The sequence below is a fragment of the Phoenix dactylifera genome, chromosome 8 (assembly GCF_051530095.1).
Source record: "Phoenix dactylifera cultivar Ajwa chromosome 8, Ajwa_hap1_PhDact_Kaust_v1.1, whole genome shotgun sequence".
NCBI classification, from domain to species: domain Eukaryota; kingdom Viridiplantae; phylum Streptophyta; class Magnoliopsida; order Arecales; family Arecaceae; genus Phoenix; species Phoenix dactylifera.
In genome coordinates this window covers 972361-989442 of record NC_143197.1, presented here as the reverse complement: position 1 = coordinate 989442, position 17082 = coordinate 972361, and the positions used below count along the sequence as shown (strand labels likewise).

The 17082-nt window shown below is 40.6% G+C and overlaps 1 protein-coding gene across 1 annotated transcript; it reads right to left on the bottom strand.

The window, feature by feature from the left end:
• Positions 1-6318: 6318 nt before the first annotated feature.
• LOC103703510 (P-loop containing nucleoside triphosphate hydrolases superfamily protein) lies at positions 6319-12248 on the bottom strand. The gene is made up of 11 exons (XM_008786383.6): positions 11984-12248; positions 11796-11868; positions 11581-11690; positions 10691-10834; positions 9998-10106; positions 9444-9811; positions 9270-9343; positions 8744-9048; positions 7624-7870; positions 6752-6998; positions 6319-6662 (listed from the first exon to the last, which is right to left on the bottom strand). Exons 1-11 carry the CDS (start codon positions 12111-12113, stop codon positions 6616-6618), a joined length of 1854 nt encoding a protein of 617 aa, XP_008784605.4. The 5' UTR covers positions 12114-12248; the 3' UTR covers positions 6319-6615.
• Positions 12249-17082: the final 4834 nt, after the last annotated feature.

Below are 17082 nucleotides of genomic sequence, written 5' to 3'. Positions count from 1 at the left end.
TTGGAACAATGACCCACCTTTTCGTTGGTTAATGTCCATTTACTCTTGGGTTCAGACTCTGAACGTTTTCTGTTGCCAAGGAACCAAATTCTCCTTGCTTGACCAACAAGGGTAGAGCCAGGAACTAAACCTCGGGGGAGGGTTAGACATATAATTACCAAAATTAACATATTTGTACAAAAAAACATGTCGAAAATTCCTTAAGGCTTGTTAGCTTTAACACTTGTTGTGCAATGTGATTATCCAATGCTTCAGGACCAATGCCTCTGAGAAATGATAAATCTAATGTGGCTCCATCATATCCATTAACTACAAGATAAAACAATCCAACAGCTCTTTCAGACCTTTTGTCCTCTCTATTTATCTAGCAAAAGTCTGCACTAAAAAAACAAGCTAGAAAAAATAAAGAAAATTGGAATTATAAAAAAAAAACTCACACTATAATCAATCCAAATTTTATTACGTTGCATGCGTAATATAATCCATACGTCGATGAGAATAGAGTCAGTCAGTCCTTGATTGATTTAGCAATTGTTAGAGAGAATGGATATGTGGTGGCAATGTCTTGCATGGATCATTATGATAAGAAAAGAGGCAAAATAAACTGTTCATATGAGATCCCATTTGGAGGTGAGATAACTGAGCTATACAAAATAACAATGGATGACCAAATTGCAGGAGAGGGGGGGTTACCAGTCAAAGTCTCTTGGGTGACTCAGCAAGATTTCCACATATAACAATAGATTCAAGAGACAAAAACAAGCATCCACATATAACAATTCAGCAACTCGGATATAGAAAAAATCTCCCCGGTAAATTCAAAAGAGCATTTTAATCATCCTTCAATCGCTTGAGCAGTTTACCCGCCCATTGCCTCAACCGCCTCTTTAGCGTGAAACCAATGAACACACCAACCATCAAGCTGACCGCACACATCTTGCTACATGTTGATAAAGAAACAACTCGCCTGCAAATATAGCATCCAGTTATAAGTTGCAAATAACCAACCAAAAAGGATATGTTGTTGTCAAAATGTCAAGTAATTACAAGGAAAAATCTGATCTCTGCTCACATTAGTATTCATTTTTGGCGTTGTCTATTATGAAAAGTGATCACAAAACCCGATCATAATTTTCTTTAGGGAAAAAAAATGGAGGTTCCTGTCCCCACCCTGATCTTGGCCAGGTTCCTCCCAACCTAGTTCTCAATGAGTGCCAGTTAGATGGTACATTGCCACCAATTGCCCATTTGCACCTAAATGTATTAAATAAGGCACATCACAAATTCATGTAAAGACTCCAAAGGAGTTTAATTTTATTTGTGTTTATCTTAATTGAAAACATAATAATTAAAATAGTCAGAACAAAAGAAAATTTCTCGTGTCTAAATAATCCATGACTGGAAAACAATGTCATTGGACCCTTGATTAAGGTTGCAGATCAGATACAACACCATCACCTTAAACATACAGATCCAAGCAAGTACATGCCACGACATGATTTCACGTGATCTCAGGTTGTACCAGCTTTAGTCCACATTAGCCCTGGGTCTATTCCATAGATGACACATTGATTGATATTGTTGCGCTATATGTTATCTTTCATAATTCTTGTTTTTTTACAGCACAAACAAGTTAGAATTAATATTCTAGCCTTCTATAGTTAAGGTGGACTGCCACACATACATCGTTGTTCCATAATTATCAGTACTAAAGTTATGATGCCCGTATGTCAGAAGTTCTATTAAGCAAATAAAAGGGATCCTTTTTAACACTCAAATTACAGAAAAGGTAATAATAAAAATTAGAGTAGTACCTCAAATAATCTAGCATCCATAAATTCTTCAGTCAACAAAAACAAACTTCGGATCACGTATATCCAACCAAAGTTAGGTAGAATATATAAATACTAATTCATTCATAAATGTGTTACTTACATGCCCCTCCCACATTAATTGAAATTCAAGCTAATGAGTATCTACCACGTATTACTTTGGGAAGTTTGACTTTGAGAAACTCAATTAGGCAGTTAGCAGGTATTCACAGTTCCAGCTAGAAAACGTTTGATGCCAATTGTTGCTCACAAAAGGAAAGATTGTCTCAAAGTGACTGTAGGCCAGGGTGAGCTGAGGCCACTTCAGCAAAGTGGGCTTCTGCTCAGCCAAACAGACCACATTCTCGACCATTTGGTTCTTGTTGTTTTAAGCACATTGCAGATTAATAAAGTATGAAATGTAGGGAATGGTGGTATTTCCTTCTACTCACTTCAATTCTCAACTCATCTTACCTAAAGAAATGTGCATAGTAAAGTGTGGAACCTGGGGAATACTGGTCAGGATATCCTCAGAATAAACTCATGCATTTTACTCAGACACTATAGTCTAATACTCGATTCATCTTACCTACATAAATATGAGCTGATAATTAAATCATGCTGCACATTTTACCATTGGACGTGACATACTAATTATCTTATAGCATGGATTTGAAAAGAATTAATACATTTGCTCCCCAAACTAACAGCCCTGCCTCCTTCTAAAAGTACTAATCATAATGTACAAGTACCACACAAATTTTTTTTTTATCTACCATGTAAAGTTTTAGCTCTTTATAGTTAAATTCTAAAGCATTATTCCAATCATCATCCTTTCAAGGATCTCTCATTTTGCTTTCAACTTTGTCGCATCCATCAAATCATCTAATTGTCACTGCCAATGTCATCATTACCAATACTAACATGCCACGTTTCCAATGGCTAATTCTAAATTCCAATCTATCATAAGGTACATTTTATTGCTTTGTGTTTCCCATGCAACATCATTAAGTACCAACAACAATAGGTCAGTTTTACACTGCATCCTTTACCCAATAAAGGTGCATAAGTTCCATGGTTATAGACAATAATGGAAACTATAGATTAACAAAAGAAGGCACTCCCACACTGCTCACTTAGTCCCCATCATCATCATTTTACACTCATGGCACCTTTAAGAGTCAATAAGCAACTCAACTATAAAATATAACTCCAACACTCTTAAGCAACTTCATGCTGCATGAAAACTACAATTGAGTACAACACTACTTGGCACCTCTAATGTCACAATACAAGCAAAACATTTAGTTCGCTATGGCAGCTTATGTGCATGAGGTTGACATAAAGTACCCATGATACAACATCACCTGCTTCGATTTTCAGCCATACATATCAATCCATAGATAATCTGCAGCAGAAGGATCATTAGGAATATACACATTAACAGAACTCCACATAATACTCCACAAATTCCCAATCATCATGGCTTAAAAAAGAATTTGGTTCCTCCAAGTCCCGCAACAAAAAATAGACTTGCTACATCACCCATCCCACCACTGCCCATGTAACTTTAAACAGCATCCAGAATGGGTTGTTACCTTCATCTCCTGTACATAGGCCAATGTGGCTAAAACTTTAAATGAGGTCCCCAACAAACTCCTTTTTGTTCAATCCTATCTCCACCAGCCCAAGAACTTTGGACATAACTTTTAAAAGTTAAACGCGACCCAAATATATCAGAAAATCATCCTTTGTTTCTAAGTTTTGCATAATGTCAATTTCCAACCATTTGAATCTTACTCTTCAACACACTAGGGTCTTGACAAGTGTCTTATTCCTAGGATTCTCCTTTCTTTTCATTTCCTTTTTAAAAATTCTTTTTCTCATTACAATTACTTAAAAGCCCATTCAACATGCTATCTTCCAAAATTAAGGAACAACCTATCACATCCCACAACACCACCACCACACCACATGCTCTACAATGCAGGAAACAATGAACTACCTAACATGGACATGATATACAAATTGGAAGTTCTCATAAGGCACAAGCTTCACAATTTTCCTCTTACCCTTGCACACGTCAAATGCTCCAACCCATGAAAGTCCCTAGATAAATCTGAACCATAAATCCTGTCCTTCATATGCCGATGAAACAACCTCCAACTAATATCAAGGAACTCACTCACCAAGGCCTCTTATCCCACAGAACATTCCAACTAACCCCTCTTAACTCCAACACCGTAACATTAATTCCCCATCACATTCCTTCCCACCAACAAGCTCCACAAAGTTTAATTGAGAAGCTAACTTGGCACCAGCAGCAAGAGAAAGACATCTGTTACTCCAAGAAAATTTGCATTAGCAAGCACAAGGGTCCAGGCTATCAGAAGTTCTTCCACACAAACCCCATGAAAGCTACATTCTGGTTACATTAATAACATGAAATAGACTCCTCCATCCCTGTTTGAATGAGTGAATTTTCATCTCATCCACGCCTTCACAAATATTTTTTAAAAATAATTTTTTTAATAAATGATGTTAATGATATTGTTTTCCACTAATTTATTGGGAGTCATACATTCAACTTAATTTTTATTTCTTTACTGTTACCCACTCAGCTAGTCTCCAATCGCCAAATCCTCGATCTTTGAACCGGAAACCTAGAAATCCCAAACATATCTATATTTTCTGATGAATTTTCAAGAGTCCCACTATTTTTCAACACCGAAGGAATCAAAAGATGAAGAAAAACAACAACTTTCGTTCGTCAAAACAGATAAAAGATGGAAGAGGAAACCAAAGAAGCAATCTAAGTAATATGGAGGAAGAGTAGTCGGAGTACCCGGGAGCTCTTTGAATAATAACGCCGGCCTGACCAGAAGAAACCCCGGAGGAGTGGAAAGAGCTCGAATCCGTCTTCGATTCCGGCACTAGGGAACGGAGGCCTAGCTTAATCTGTTCTACAGAACCCGCCATCTACGAATACGAAAGAAGAACCAGAATTCCAGTGTTTAGGGTTTCCGCAGTTGGAATTCTAACATCGGAGAAGAAATCGCGTGAAATAAAGATACGAGAATAGGGTTTACGGGCTCGCCGAAGGGTAGAGTCGGGATTTTGAGTCCCTCCGGGGGCCGTACAAGGGAAGGGCGCGCAAATGTAGGGCTCCACTTACGTCTCCAACAAGCCCTGATATCGCGAGGAGTCCTGCGGATACTTGCGCGTGCGAGTGAATATAGAATTTTAAAAAATATATTTTATTTAAAAATTTAAAAAATATATTTTTATATAGATTTTGGAATTAAATTTTTTGAGCATTTAAGTATTTTACTTTTATATATTTTATTTTTTTAATATTTTGTTCTAATTCAGTATTTTATTTCTATGTAGTTTTGAATATTTTATTGTTGTTAGACTTTTGGATTGTCCACATAAATTTATTACTCTGTTAATTAAGAATATAATTTATATTATTAATATTTAAAAATATATAATATTGAGTTGTTCTTTTCTTTAGTAGAATCCTTTTTTTTTTATTTTCTTTACCCCGTAAAAGCATATATTTTACCATATAACAATGTATGTATAATAATATAGTAAAGAAAAAGCTATTCAGTCTTTCTTTTTTACTCTTTTTTATGCTGTGAAAACATATATTTTACCATATAATAATGTAAGTATAACAATATAGAAAAGAAAAGGCTATTTGTATTTTTTTACGACAGGACGCTTTCTAAGAGTAGTATTTATCAATATAATAAAAATAATAATCCTTATTAGCCACAATCATAAGATATTAAAAAATTAGTAAGTTAGTTTTAGCAATAAACTATTTTTGTGATAGTAAAATAGAGATAATTTAAAATTCTAATATATTTATATAATGAAAAATCTTTCAAATCATTAAAATGGCCATTAACTTTTGTTTGTACCATGCTATTCTGATCCAACCTGACCTATGGATCTTGAAGGTTAGAATAATATTGAAAATAACTCTGGAATATCGGTTGTTTAGATTTTAACCTCTTCATATTATATTTTACTGATCCGCGATTTGCAAAGGAAGAAAATATGATGTGTTTCACATATTACCACTAATAAAGTAGATATAAAAAGCTAGAATTTGAATAACAATTATCATTTACTCATTTCTGTAAACATATTTTTTTTATAAAATAGTAAAATAATATTTTCTTTCATAACAAGAAATAATTTATTGCATGAACAATGATTCTAGAATTTTTGTTATTTTCCAATATAGTTTTTATTTTTTTTTTCTAAGGGAACTTCATCACTAAAATTTTGGGTCAAGATTTTTTTACTTTTGCTTATTATATAGTTTTTTTTACTCTTGTTGAATATATTTTTTTTTATACTTTTGCTTATTATAAAATTTTTATTCTTGTTGAATATATTTTTTTTATTTTCATAAATTTATTAAATATTAAATAAATAAATAACCTAACAGAGTTAGAGGGCCAACAGAGATTACGCAACTTCAGACATCAGAAATACTACATTTTGATTTGGTATTAATCTGAGAGAATGCACAAAAATCTCTACAGATTCATTCATAACTAAGTTATCAGAATATCAAGTAGAATCATGTGGCTGGAAGTTCCAACTAGAAATCATGGCAACTCCATATATTCAACATCATTGCAGACTTCAGCTGTAAATGCCTACTATTTTGTGTCAAAATATATATGAGTTCTCCTCTTGTATTTGGCTGTGGTCGCTGCCCTCTAATAGAAATTTTATGATTCCATTTTACGGCTAGTATGGGTTCCAGCTCCAACTTCCCCTATGATCCAGCAACGTTGGATTCAAGCTGCTTCAACAATCGCTTACCTAAAGGAAGGAGTGGATTCAGCAATTTCCTATTATAGTTCACAAACGAAAAGAGGTGGGGAGGAGTGTTAAGGATTAATGCGAAGCACCTTTTGTAGAAAGCCCCCGTTGCCTTTTAGATGACCTGCCTTGCATCTGATTCCTCTTCCTCTTCTGTGCTTGTATCTGGTGTGATCTTCCAACCAAGGAAGGTTGCTCTTTCAACCCGAAGCTTCTTGCCACATGCCCCAGATGAAGTTTCTTTACCATGAAAATCCTCTTCAGCTCACCTCGATGGGCAGTATATGCACGAACCCAGGAGCAGAAAGCATCCCTAGCTAGCTTCTTCGTCTTGGACTGAACCACATACAAGGAACATTTTAGAACAAAAATCGTTTAAGTTAAAGAACTCAAAATGGAATACAGAACTCAGGAGGATCCAGAAAGGAAAACTTTCCATAGTAGTTCAAATTAAAATGCAATGGGGTTCATCAGTGCATACCAATTTCTTGAATCTACTGAATCTATAGTAACAGGAAATGAATAGCAATACTTGGAAATTTTGTGAAAAACAGAAGCAGGTGCAAGCATTGGGGAACAAAATTCAAAATTTCTAACTGGAGGGAGCTGGACAGTAGTAAATAACAGATTTTCTACAAGCAATAATTTACCTCGTCCAAGTACAAGATTGATCAAGCAGACTACATGCCTCTATGCTAATCAAGCATCAAGAAATTAAGAAGGTGAATGCTCATCTGACAGCTGGCTGATTTATCTCAGCAGAATCCTTCTCAATCATTGGAAATAAGTATAAAATGTCACAATTTAAATGTGACATGATGCAAATAGGATTTAAGAAATGGTGGTGGACATTCTTCACCATGATATATACCAACTTGAAGACTAGAGAGTAGGACTACCTTAAAAGTAAACAAATTGCTCTACCAGAGACTATGAATCAACAAGATCAAAAAGCCATTACCTCGTTTCCGATAAAGTTTTCAAGTGTCTTCTGCAGAAATAATACCCAAGGATGTGTATCTAAAGATAACAACTTTTTGCTATTGAGCTTCTGGCCATGCGAAAGAAAACTGTCTAAGACCTTCTGAAGGGGATATTCTTTCAATGAGACACCATGTAGCTGCAAATCGTGCAGATAATCAACTTCAACAGGTTGAAGGAATAATAATGCTTCCCCTTTCTCACCTAATCGTGCTGTTCTTCCAACCCTACGAATCCAAGAATGTAAACCTTTTTACTAATTATAAGCACAGTCCTAAAAAGACAAGGCATGAAAAAAATAAGAAAGATAGATTTAGATTGCATTCTAAAAGTAAATCCATTACACCTCACAAACCAGCATTTTCAACCAAATGACCAATAAAGTGGACAAGTGATATGATTGGAAAAGAGAAAAGAAAGGTTCGAAGGCAAACAGCATGAAGGTTAAAATATAAGGAAGATTTTTTTCTTTGGGGAGGGTGGGTGGGGGGAAGTCAATTGATCTCGCTGTAGAAGCAGAAAAAATCATCACTTTCTTTACAATGCAAGTTTGCAATGCTAGAGGCCTCGAAGGAAAGGTGCTGATGTTTCATGAAACTCTACTAGCATTCAACAAAAAGCCGATTGGATAACATACTTCATCGACCAGAATTATCAGAGATATGCACTCTATTTACGAATGTTCTATCTCCGAACATGTTGCATAAATGCTTATGGTTGTGGAACTAAACATATGTTTACTAGATGATTTTTGTTTTTCATTTATTAATATATAAGCTACACCTGTGTATGGTCTGTTTCATAGTCGTTTAAAAAGAATAGTCAAGAATTTTAAGTTCCACAATCTGATTTGATCTGTCAACTTTTAAAAGTGATGTAGATATTGGGATCCTTTGTACAGCTAGTCACTTCAGGAATTTTTCCTTTTGGGGTCTAAACTAGCTGTAATATCATTAGAGTGAATCCCTTCCTTTACCATGCCAAATTCAGTCCTAGTTAATGCTATGAGGAATTGTTAGGAGAAAACATTAAGAAATGGAAAACAAAAACAAATAGATTAGAGAAATATTATGATTTTGAGTTTCAGATGCGTAAAATACCTGTGAACATACTCGGAAGCCTCGCCTGGAGAATCATACTGAATGATACACTTTACTTTTGGAAAATCCAACCCTCTTGCAGCAACATCCGTACATAAAAGTAGGGCTGATTTTTCAGAGCTAAAGCTTTGAAATACTTTTCTCCGATCATCATGCTCCATGTTACCATGTAAACGGAATATCTTGCATCTGACAAATGGTTGTTTCTGATTTCTCTCCGCTTGCAAATCAGGAGACCACTGAAACACGCTTATAAGTGAATAGTGGAAATCTACTGCATCACATGTTGAGAAGAAAACCACAATCTGCAGAATGAACCTGTAAGCAAACTTGAATACTTAAATTAAAGCATCTGACAAGAAAATTTTCCTGTCAAAGAACTTAAAAAACTGACCAAGAAAAGACAGGTCAAAAAGGACAAGATGTCCATATGTATTATTTAGACATCACCTTTTTCACAATTAATCATATTACCAGAGAAAACTAAAAACTGTAACTGCACGGTGATTGGAAACCTTGACCTCACCTTCTGGGAAATTTCTCTTTCAAAGAGGCTTTTGAGAATAGAGAGAAGAACAACAAGCCGTGAACCACAAGACACTGCATATAACGAGTCAAATGTTACTACAACATGCAAGCAACAGCAAGAATGGCAATAATTAACACAGCTAAGATTATATTTGCATGAACAGGCAGCTACCTTTAACATATCTTTGTATTAGCTGAGATGGAAGATTATAACTGTCCCGTGAATTACTAGGTAATGTGTCACAATGTTGTAAATCTCCATCCATACCAGATCTTAAAGATGCAAAATTACTGATTGATGAATTTGGTACCACAGAAGAATTATTCTTGTCATCTATACCAATCACAACTGGATCCTCCAAGCTGATGTTAGCTAACTGGTTAACCTTTTCATTTAATGTTGCCGACAGAAGTATGTTTTGCCTTGAAAATTTTTCAGTCCTCCCTCCTTTACCCTCTTTGCAAACAGAATTGTTCTGCCTTGAACCCAAAAAATCAAGTATTTCTTCTACTGCTTTACCAAACCCCAGTTCAAGAATCCTGTTAATAATTAAAGAACAAAATATTCAGGTATACATTTTATGAAACATAACATGAAATAGGTGTGTCTTAAATGATAAACTGAACGCATGTATTTTTTCGCAAAAAAAAGAAAAAGGTAAGTGAAAATAAAAATGCATGGGATAAACAATTAGATTTCAATAAAAGATCTGCAGCAAGACAAACCTGTCAGCTTCATCGAAGACTATCCAGCGCAAATTTGTATACATGAATGATTGAGTATGCTTTAAGTGATCCAAAAGACGCCCCGGAGTCGCTATTAGAATTGATATTCCTAGAAATAATTATTATTAAATCAGATGCACTGGAGTGATTGTGCTTAAAATAGCGAGCAGAGAAAATTACATCAATAACTACACCATATCATTCTTGATTAACAGTTCTCACCATTTTACTGTCGACACTGTTAGTATGTTTTGAGAAGCATGGTTGTTCTGACTTTTCAGTCATCGTAGACATGACCTCATAGGAATGTATTTTAAAGTAAGAAACTAACACAAATAATTTAAGGCAGAAGTAACAGCACGATCACTCATGCAAGAATCACTTGATCCCTAGGCAAGCCATTGGGAGTTGCAGGCCAATAGAACAACAATCCTTATAGTCCACCTAATTCCTCATCTCATAATAATTATTCTAATGCACTTGCCACCACAAAACCTTGGGTTAGCTATAAATCTCCATAAGTGAAGTTCGAATAAGAACTTGTAATCAAGTTCAAGTCATCAGATGATGATGCATGTATAAAAAAATCCAAGAATAAATTCCAAACACAATGCTACAACTCTTCAAGAAGCATACAAAACCATCACATGATCCGCAAACAATAATTGGATAACATTTCGTAAAAGTGCAGACCTTTGCGCAGCCTGGCCTTTTCCTTTGCCCTGTTTTCACCACCCATGATGTACCCAGGAACTATCCAGTGAAAACGATGCAACAATTTCTCGCAAATTCCATAAACCTGCATGCATAATTCTCGCGTTGGCACAAGCACCAACGCTATTATCATCCATGTCAATATAATTCGATAACAAATATAATCCTACATGACAAAGATTGCTTTGGCTGGTGAATATTGATGATCCATCAAAATGATATGGAATGCTTGAATATTGATAATCCATCAAAATAATGTAAAAGTTGCATTCAAACTCTCACTGAAGAAAAGCTTAAACCTCAAATCATAAGGCATAAATTTTGTGAACTTCCTTTTTTTTAAAAAGAAATATCTAAAACTATAAAACCACAGTAGAAAGAAAGAAAAATGAGGCAAAGGTTACGAATGTTGTGTTTGAACTTCATCACTCCTGCTAATCTCAGTAAAGATATAGCATTGCACATGGTACTACATATACCCAACTCTTCATGCATATACAATAACAGGTGGCCTACTTTGGTTAAATATCACTTTTAGTTGAAATTTTTCTACAGCTCAAAGCATACGAGAACACATCCTACAATAGTTAAGGTCAAGATTTCATTTAATAATGCTGATAATTATATGATTGCAATCAGCAAACTGACCTACTTGTGGAAAATGGAGATTGCTACATCACAAAGATGGAAAAAAAAACTCGAAATTTCATCTAATGTTTTATAACACTTGGTCCTGATCTAGTTGTCACTGGTAACCAGGGAAGAAAATTACAGTTTTTACAAGAAAAAAGAAGGAATGCCAGATCTAGTGTATGGACTAAGTTATGAAGAAATATTCAGCATGTCCTGGTGTAGACATGTGAACTTACCAAAGGTTCCCTCGGACCGTTGGATGCGAGGCTCGTGCTTCTGGAGAAGGTGGACAATCGGTGCAAGGTACACAATTGTCTTGCCCGTGCCAGTGGCAGCATTAACAAGCCTAGATAATCTCCGGTCAAGAAAAAAAAAAGATCAAAGCAATCTACTCAAATACCACCAATTCTCGCGTGGACATAAATAAAATCAAGAATATCTACAAGGATACACATGCCGTCCGGCGATCACGACTGGAATTGCTTGCGCCTGGATCTGTGTGGGGACTTGGAACCCCATCTTCTCTATCAAGAAACAATTTTTACGCGAAATAATTACTCGATCATCTGATTTAATCATGTCATGATAAACGAAAGTAGCTGAGTACATTCGGGAAAGATGTAGAGGGAGAATTAGAACCTTGGAGGTGCTGGCATAAGGTGGAATGGAGCCCGAGATCGGCGAAGGAGCAAGAAGCGAAGACTCCCGCATCGGAGCCGCCTTTGTCGTCCGCCTTCTTCTTGCTCTCAGTCTCGTGCTTCCCTTTCATGGCGATTTGGTTAGGGCTTTCGTCTGGCGCCCCAAACCTATTTCCCTCCTTTCTCACAAACCCTAATCCCCTAACTAGACCTGTTCATGGGCCGGTCCGAGCCGGGCCGACCTCGGCAGGCTTTGCTCATATCTTGGTCTTGCTCTTGCTCGGGCTTTGGACTTTATGAGCATATTAAGTTTTTCAACTAAAAAACTAATTTAAAAATATTTTAACAATCTAAAACGTATCTATTATCTCATTAAGTTCATATTCCAATAATTTATTGATTAAATCTACAAATACACCAAATATAAACAAATAACATAAGAAAAATAAAATAAAATAAGGTCGGTCTGTGCTTTAATTGGCACGCTCGGGCCCAGCTCGATATTAAACGGCTTATGTTGTAGGCTCCTCCCGGGCCAGCAAGCCTTAAACTTTGGTCCGAATTGGTCCAGCAGGAGTGAACAAGTCTAGCCCTCTCCTCTTTCTTCGTAAAAACCTCGAGGCTTAAAAGGTTAATAAGATGGAAGCGCTCGGGAAACGCATCTCTATGAAGTCACTTAGTTAGTGTTTTTTCCCCAAGATAGAGAGAAAATATTAACCAGGCATGTACGGGGGCATCCAAAAAGTTCCCTTTGGCGCGCATAAAGCTGGCTCGGCAACTAGACCATTGCTTGCCACCAAAGTGGTAACACCATTGGAACCGGGCTAAGATTTCTGGAGTGACTCAGATTCGAAACGCATAGATGTCAATTGAATGTGAGGACCGGATGTCCCTCGCTTGGTTTGCTCGGTGGAGTCGCCATCTGGTCCGCCGGTACTGAGATGGCACTAGATGACATACTCACACGTAGGATAACCCATGGGTCGGAGAGGGTACGAGTAAGGATGGTCATCCCATCTACCTGCATCGAACATTCTCTGATGGAAGGGGGTTCGGTGGGGGCTGCTACGCGGGTGAGATTTTTTCTTCCCCCTACTATTTCTGAGCGGTGAAAAAAAAAAGCCTGGAGAAAAATTTCTTATGCGAAAAAGGTTTCTCTCGCCATTTTTGACGAGGGAACAAAAAGGTTACTCTCGCCGCCTAGGGCGAGTGCAGCCGCCTAGGGAAGGTGGATGTACCCTGCTCGTGTCCCGCATTCACAGTAACAGGAGTAGACTGGTTGAGTCTAGATCCCTGCGGTACTTGTTTCGCGTCGTAGAAAGCTTTATATCTCTGGATAGTAGCCACTTCATTCATTTTGAAGATAAACACCTGGTCCCAACTCAATTGGTAGTCCCTTGAATAAATGGGCTTTTTTTTTTTGACAAAAAATGACAGCAACTTACTACAGTTTAGCTCTCCCTATAATTATGACAGCCCGCATTTGATCAGTCACATCTACAAAAAAAAAAAAAAATCACTATCCTGAAATGAGAGGCGAAGTCCGCCCTCTCTTCTCCTGTCTCTTCGCTCTCGATGATGCTTACGAGCGCCTACACGACGAATCAAGTAGCAAGCATCACTGTCGGAGAGAGGGATTCGGCAAAGATGAGGAGAAGGAAGAGGAGAGGGCAGGCTTCATCTCACTCCAGAATAGCAATTTCTTGATGGTACAGCGATGTCACTAGTGAGAAGTAGGTTGTCGTACTTATAGGTACTGTTGCGGGGACGGCGCTTTGGCCGGAGCCTCGCGCAACAGCATAGCCCAACGTTCCTCCCGAGGTATTGTCCGCTTTGGGCGCTCCGGCCAGCGCGTCCAGCGCTGACGGGGGGAGACTAGTGCCCTCACGGGTTTGCCCTTCAAAAGGCGCCTCGAGAGGAAAGAATTTCCACCCCCCATTTAAGGCATGGAACCTTTCCACTACTAGCCGATGTGGGACTAAATTCAAGGCCCCCTCCCCTCCCCACAACAGGTACCATTTGGAAAGCTAAAATATTGCGAGCACTTTTTTTTTCTTTTTAATTCTAAAGATAACCGACCGGATTTGGATCATTCCGTCGTCTCTAATATGAATGATGTAGCGGCTATCCAAGTCCACAACATGCATGAAAAGATAAGCCTAATGGAGCCCGATTTTGAGGTATACTTGACTTGTATCCATAATATATATATATATATATATATATATATATATATATATATATATATATATATATATATGTATGTATGTCGAAAAAGGAACTTATTTAAGATTAATGATAACATCATCAAAGGTCATATAAGATACTCTTGCAAAGAGCTTAAAAATTGAATCGATCATTAATATTGTCTTATATGTTGATGTATGATTACGAGACCATCATTTACAAGTAGTATATTATTTTGCCACCGCAAGTTCGCATTTGTGTACCAAAAATATTCCGATAAACTTATTATTTTTTTTCAAAATAATGTTGCAAATGTACATGAGAAAAATCAATTAAATGGAAATAATATATAAGATGCAAAGGGCCATAAATGAAAAATACCAATTCTGCATCTTTTTTCTTGATAGACCAAAAAAGCTCAGTTCTAGCTAAGTAGCAAAAATAAATGCAAAGCATGCCTTCTTTTTTTTCCCCTTCTATAACATTGTTAAAGTTTAAAGTTAACCCGTATTCATAGATATGCACTTCTCATATGTTGAATAAACAATTAATCGCTATTAATATAATTCTATTTTATAGTATTTTGGGTTAACATTTTAATAAACTATGCTCATAACATGGCGAATATGAGGGTATGTAACATCTACAATGCTCGTCAAATTTGCTGGCTTGGTACAATTTTAGTGTGCATTTTACAAATTCTAGTTTACTAGATTTTCTACTTAAAAAATTTCAAAAGCAAAAAAACCTAAATGAGCCAAAGGAAATAACGGTCTTCTTGAGAGAGAAACTCTGGCGTAGAGAGAGAGAGCTCCCAACGGCTATCTGGTCGGCGGCGCTCGCGAGCTGATTGACCGGGGAACTTGGTGCTCCGGTGGGCGGTGTGGGTCGGCTGGCCGGCGGGGATCTTGGGGAGTCCTCGGTTGATCGTCGAGAGCCTGGGGTGGCTGTAAGCGGGCGAGCGGCAGGGGTCTGGCAACCGAGGAGGAAACCCGAGGAAGAACGTCGGCGCCGGGCGGACCACACCGGAAGGGGGGTGTATACTGGTACACTCTGTCCCCCTGACCTGTTTGTTGTGTCTTCAGGTGGGCAGTAGCGGCATGGATCGCAAGGGGAAGCAGACGGCGGCGAAGGCGTCGGAGGAAATGGCGAGAGGCAATGGTGAGTCCACTGCTACCAGATCGAAGCCGACCGGTCGTGGGGTGCGCCCTAATGCCTGGTCGAAGCCGGGGCCGTGGATTACCCACTGGCCCACGGCCGAGGAGGTGGACCGCCTGAGCCGCCGCTTCCCAGAGGTGCTGCGGCCGCCGGAAGAGCCGATAGAGGCGGCCCGGCAGGTGTGGGAAGGGCGGGCGGCGATTGTCAGGAGTTTTAGCCGCCGGATTCCGGCGGAATGGGTGGCCAAGGATGTGGCCTCCCGCGCGAAGCTTGAAGGAGTGGTGGCTGTCCCGTTAGCGGACGATTACATCGCCCTGCGATTCCGGTCGACGGAGGACCGGGATCGGGCTCTCAGGGGAGGGCCGTGGGTGGTGGCGGGGCAACTGCTCGCCATGAGCCCGTGGGTGCCGGACTTCGAGCCGGGGGATGGCACGGTGAACAGGGCGTTGGTATGGCTCCGGCTGCCGCGACTACCGCCGGAGTACTGGTCGACGTCGACCATCCTCCACATCGCGGCTCGCGCCGGCCAGCCGGTGGCGGTGGATGAAGTTACCGAGCAGCAGGTGGCGATGGGGTTCGCCCGGGTTAAAGTGGCGATTGATCCCACTGAACCGCTGCGGCCGGGGGTGCTAATACAGGGGAAGACGAAGGTGCGGTGGCAGCCCTTCGTCTTCGAGAATGTCCCTGTTCTCTGCCCTAGTTGCGGGCGAATGGGGCATACGGAGGTGACATGCCGTCTCCGGATGGTAGCGGGTGCACACAGGGAGGTGCATCCGGCGGCAATGGAGGCGGGGGACAACCCGGATTTGCCGACCGTCGGTGGTGGGGTGGACGTCCAGGGGCCAGTCTACGGCCCCTGGATGGTGGCAACACGGCGGAAGATCCCTCGGGGGGACCTGCCACCGCGGCCGAAGGATCCTCCCGGGCCCGATCATGAGGCTGGGTCGTCTGCGGGTCGGCCGGGGGGTCCGGTGGTGGCGTCATCATCGCCTGCAACGGTCTCTCCGGCAGACACGGCCGGCTGGCAGAAGCCGGCTAAGGTTGCTCGGCGTCGATCGCCGTCGGTAGCGGAGGGGGAAGGGATCCAGCTAGCCCCTCCTCTCGGCCCGTTTCAGGTGGACCTGGCCGATGACGACTTGCTCGGGGACGACGAGGTCGAGCCAGCCGAGCAGGACCGACGCGGGGGGACCACTCCCATGCGAGCGGACCCAGGGCCGAGTCAGGATGTCCTGATGCAGGCTGAGATCGGGTCTGGTGGGCCAGATGTGGCCCGGGCCCAAGTTCAGAAGAGGCCCAGGCCACCGGTGGACCCGGGCCCGCACGGTGGCCCAGGCAGGGGGGATCACCTACGTGCGCTTCCTGCGGTGGGTCAGCGGGCTGACGCGTTGTTGGCCCGCGGCCGGGCCCAGGGGAGGGGACGTCGGGGCCGTGGGCTGCCGGGTGCGACTCGGGATGCGTCTGCAGCGCGGGGCACGCTGCGTGCTCGATCAGCCCCGGGCCTGCGGGCCTCCCCAGCGGCGGGAGAGCGGGCCCGGGAGCTGTTGGGCCGGGCCGACTCGCACGGTGGCCATGCCCCCCTGAGTGAGGTACAGCCATGGGATGCGCAGGGTGGTATTGGCCCCGCTGGAGTCTTCCGGTTTGGCCCTCTGCCCCTGGTTGCGGGTGAGCAGGGGGAAGCCTCCTCTAGTGGGAGTAGGGCCAGGGATCACCTCCGGCCTTCTCCGGAGGGGGGTCAGGCCGCGCCACCGAGACCAG

Coding starts and splice junctions, on each gene's coding strand:
- LOC103703510 (XM_008786383.6), bottom strand. CDS start 12,113: ATGAAAGGGAAGCACGAGACTGAGAGCAAGAAGAAGGCGGACGACAAA. Junction 11,691..11,795: donor GTGATCGCCGGACGGCATGT/GTATCCTTGTAG, acceptor GAGATTATCTAG/GCTTGTTAATGCTGCCACTG. Junction 7,871..8,743: donor GCTTCCGAGTATGTTCACAG/GTATTTTACGCA, acceptor TTGGATTCGTAG/GGTTGGAAGAACAGCACGAT.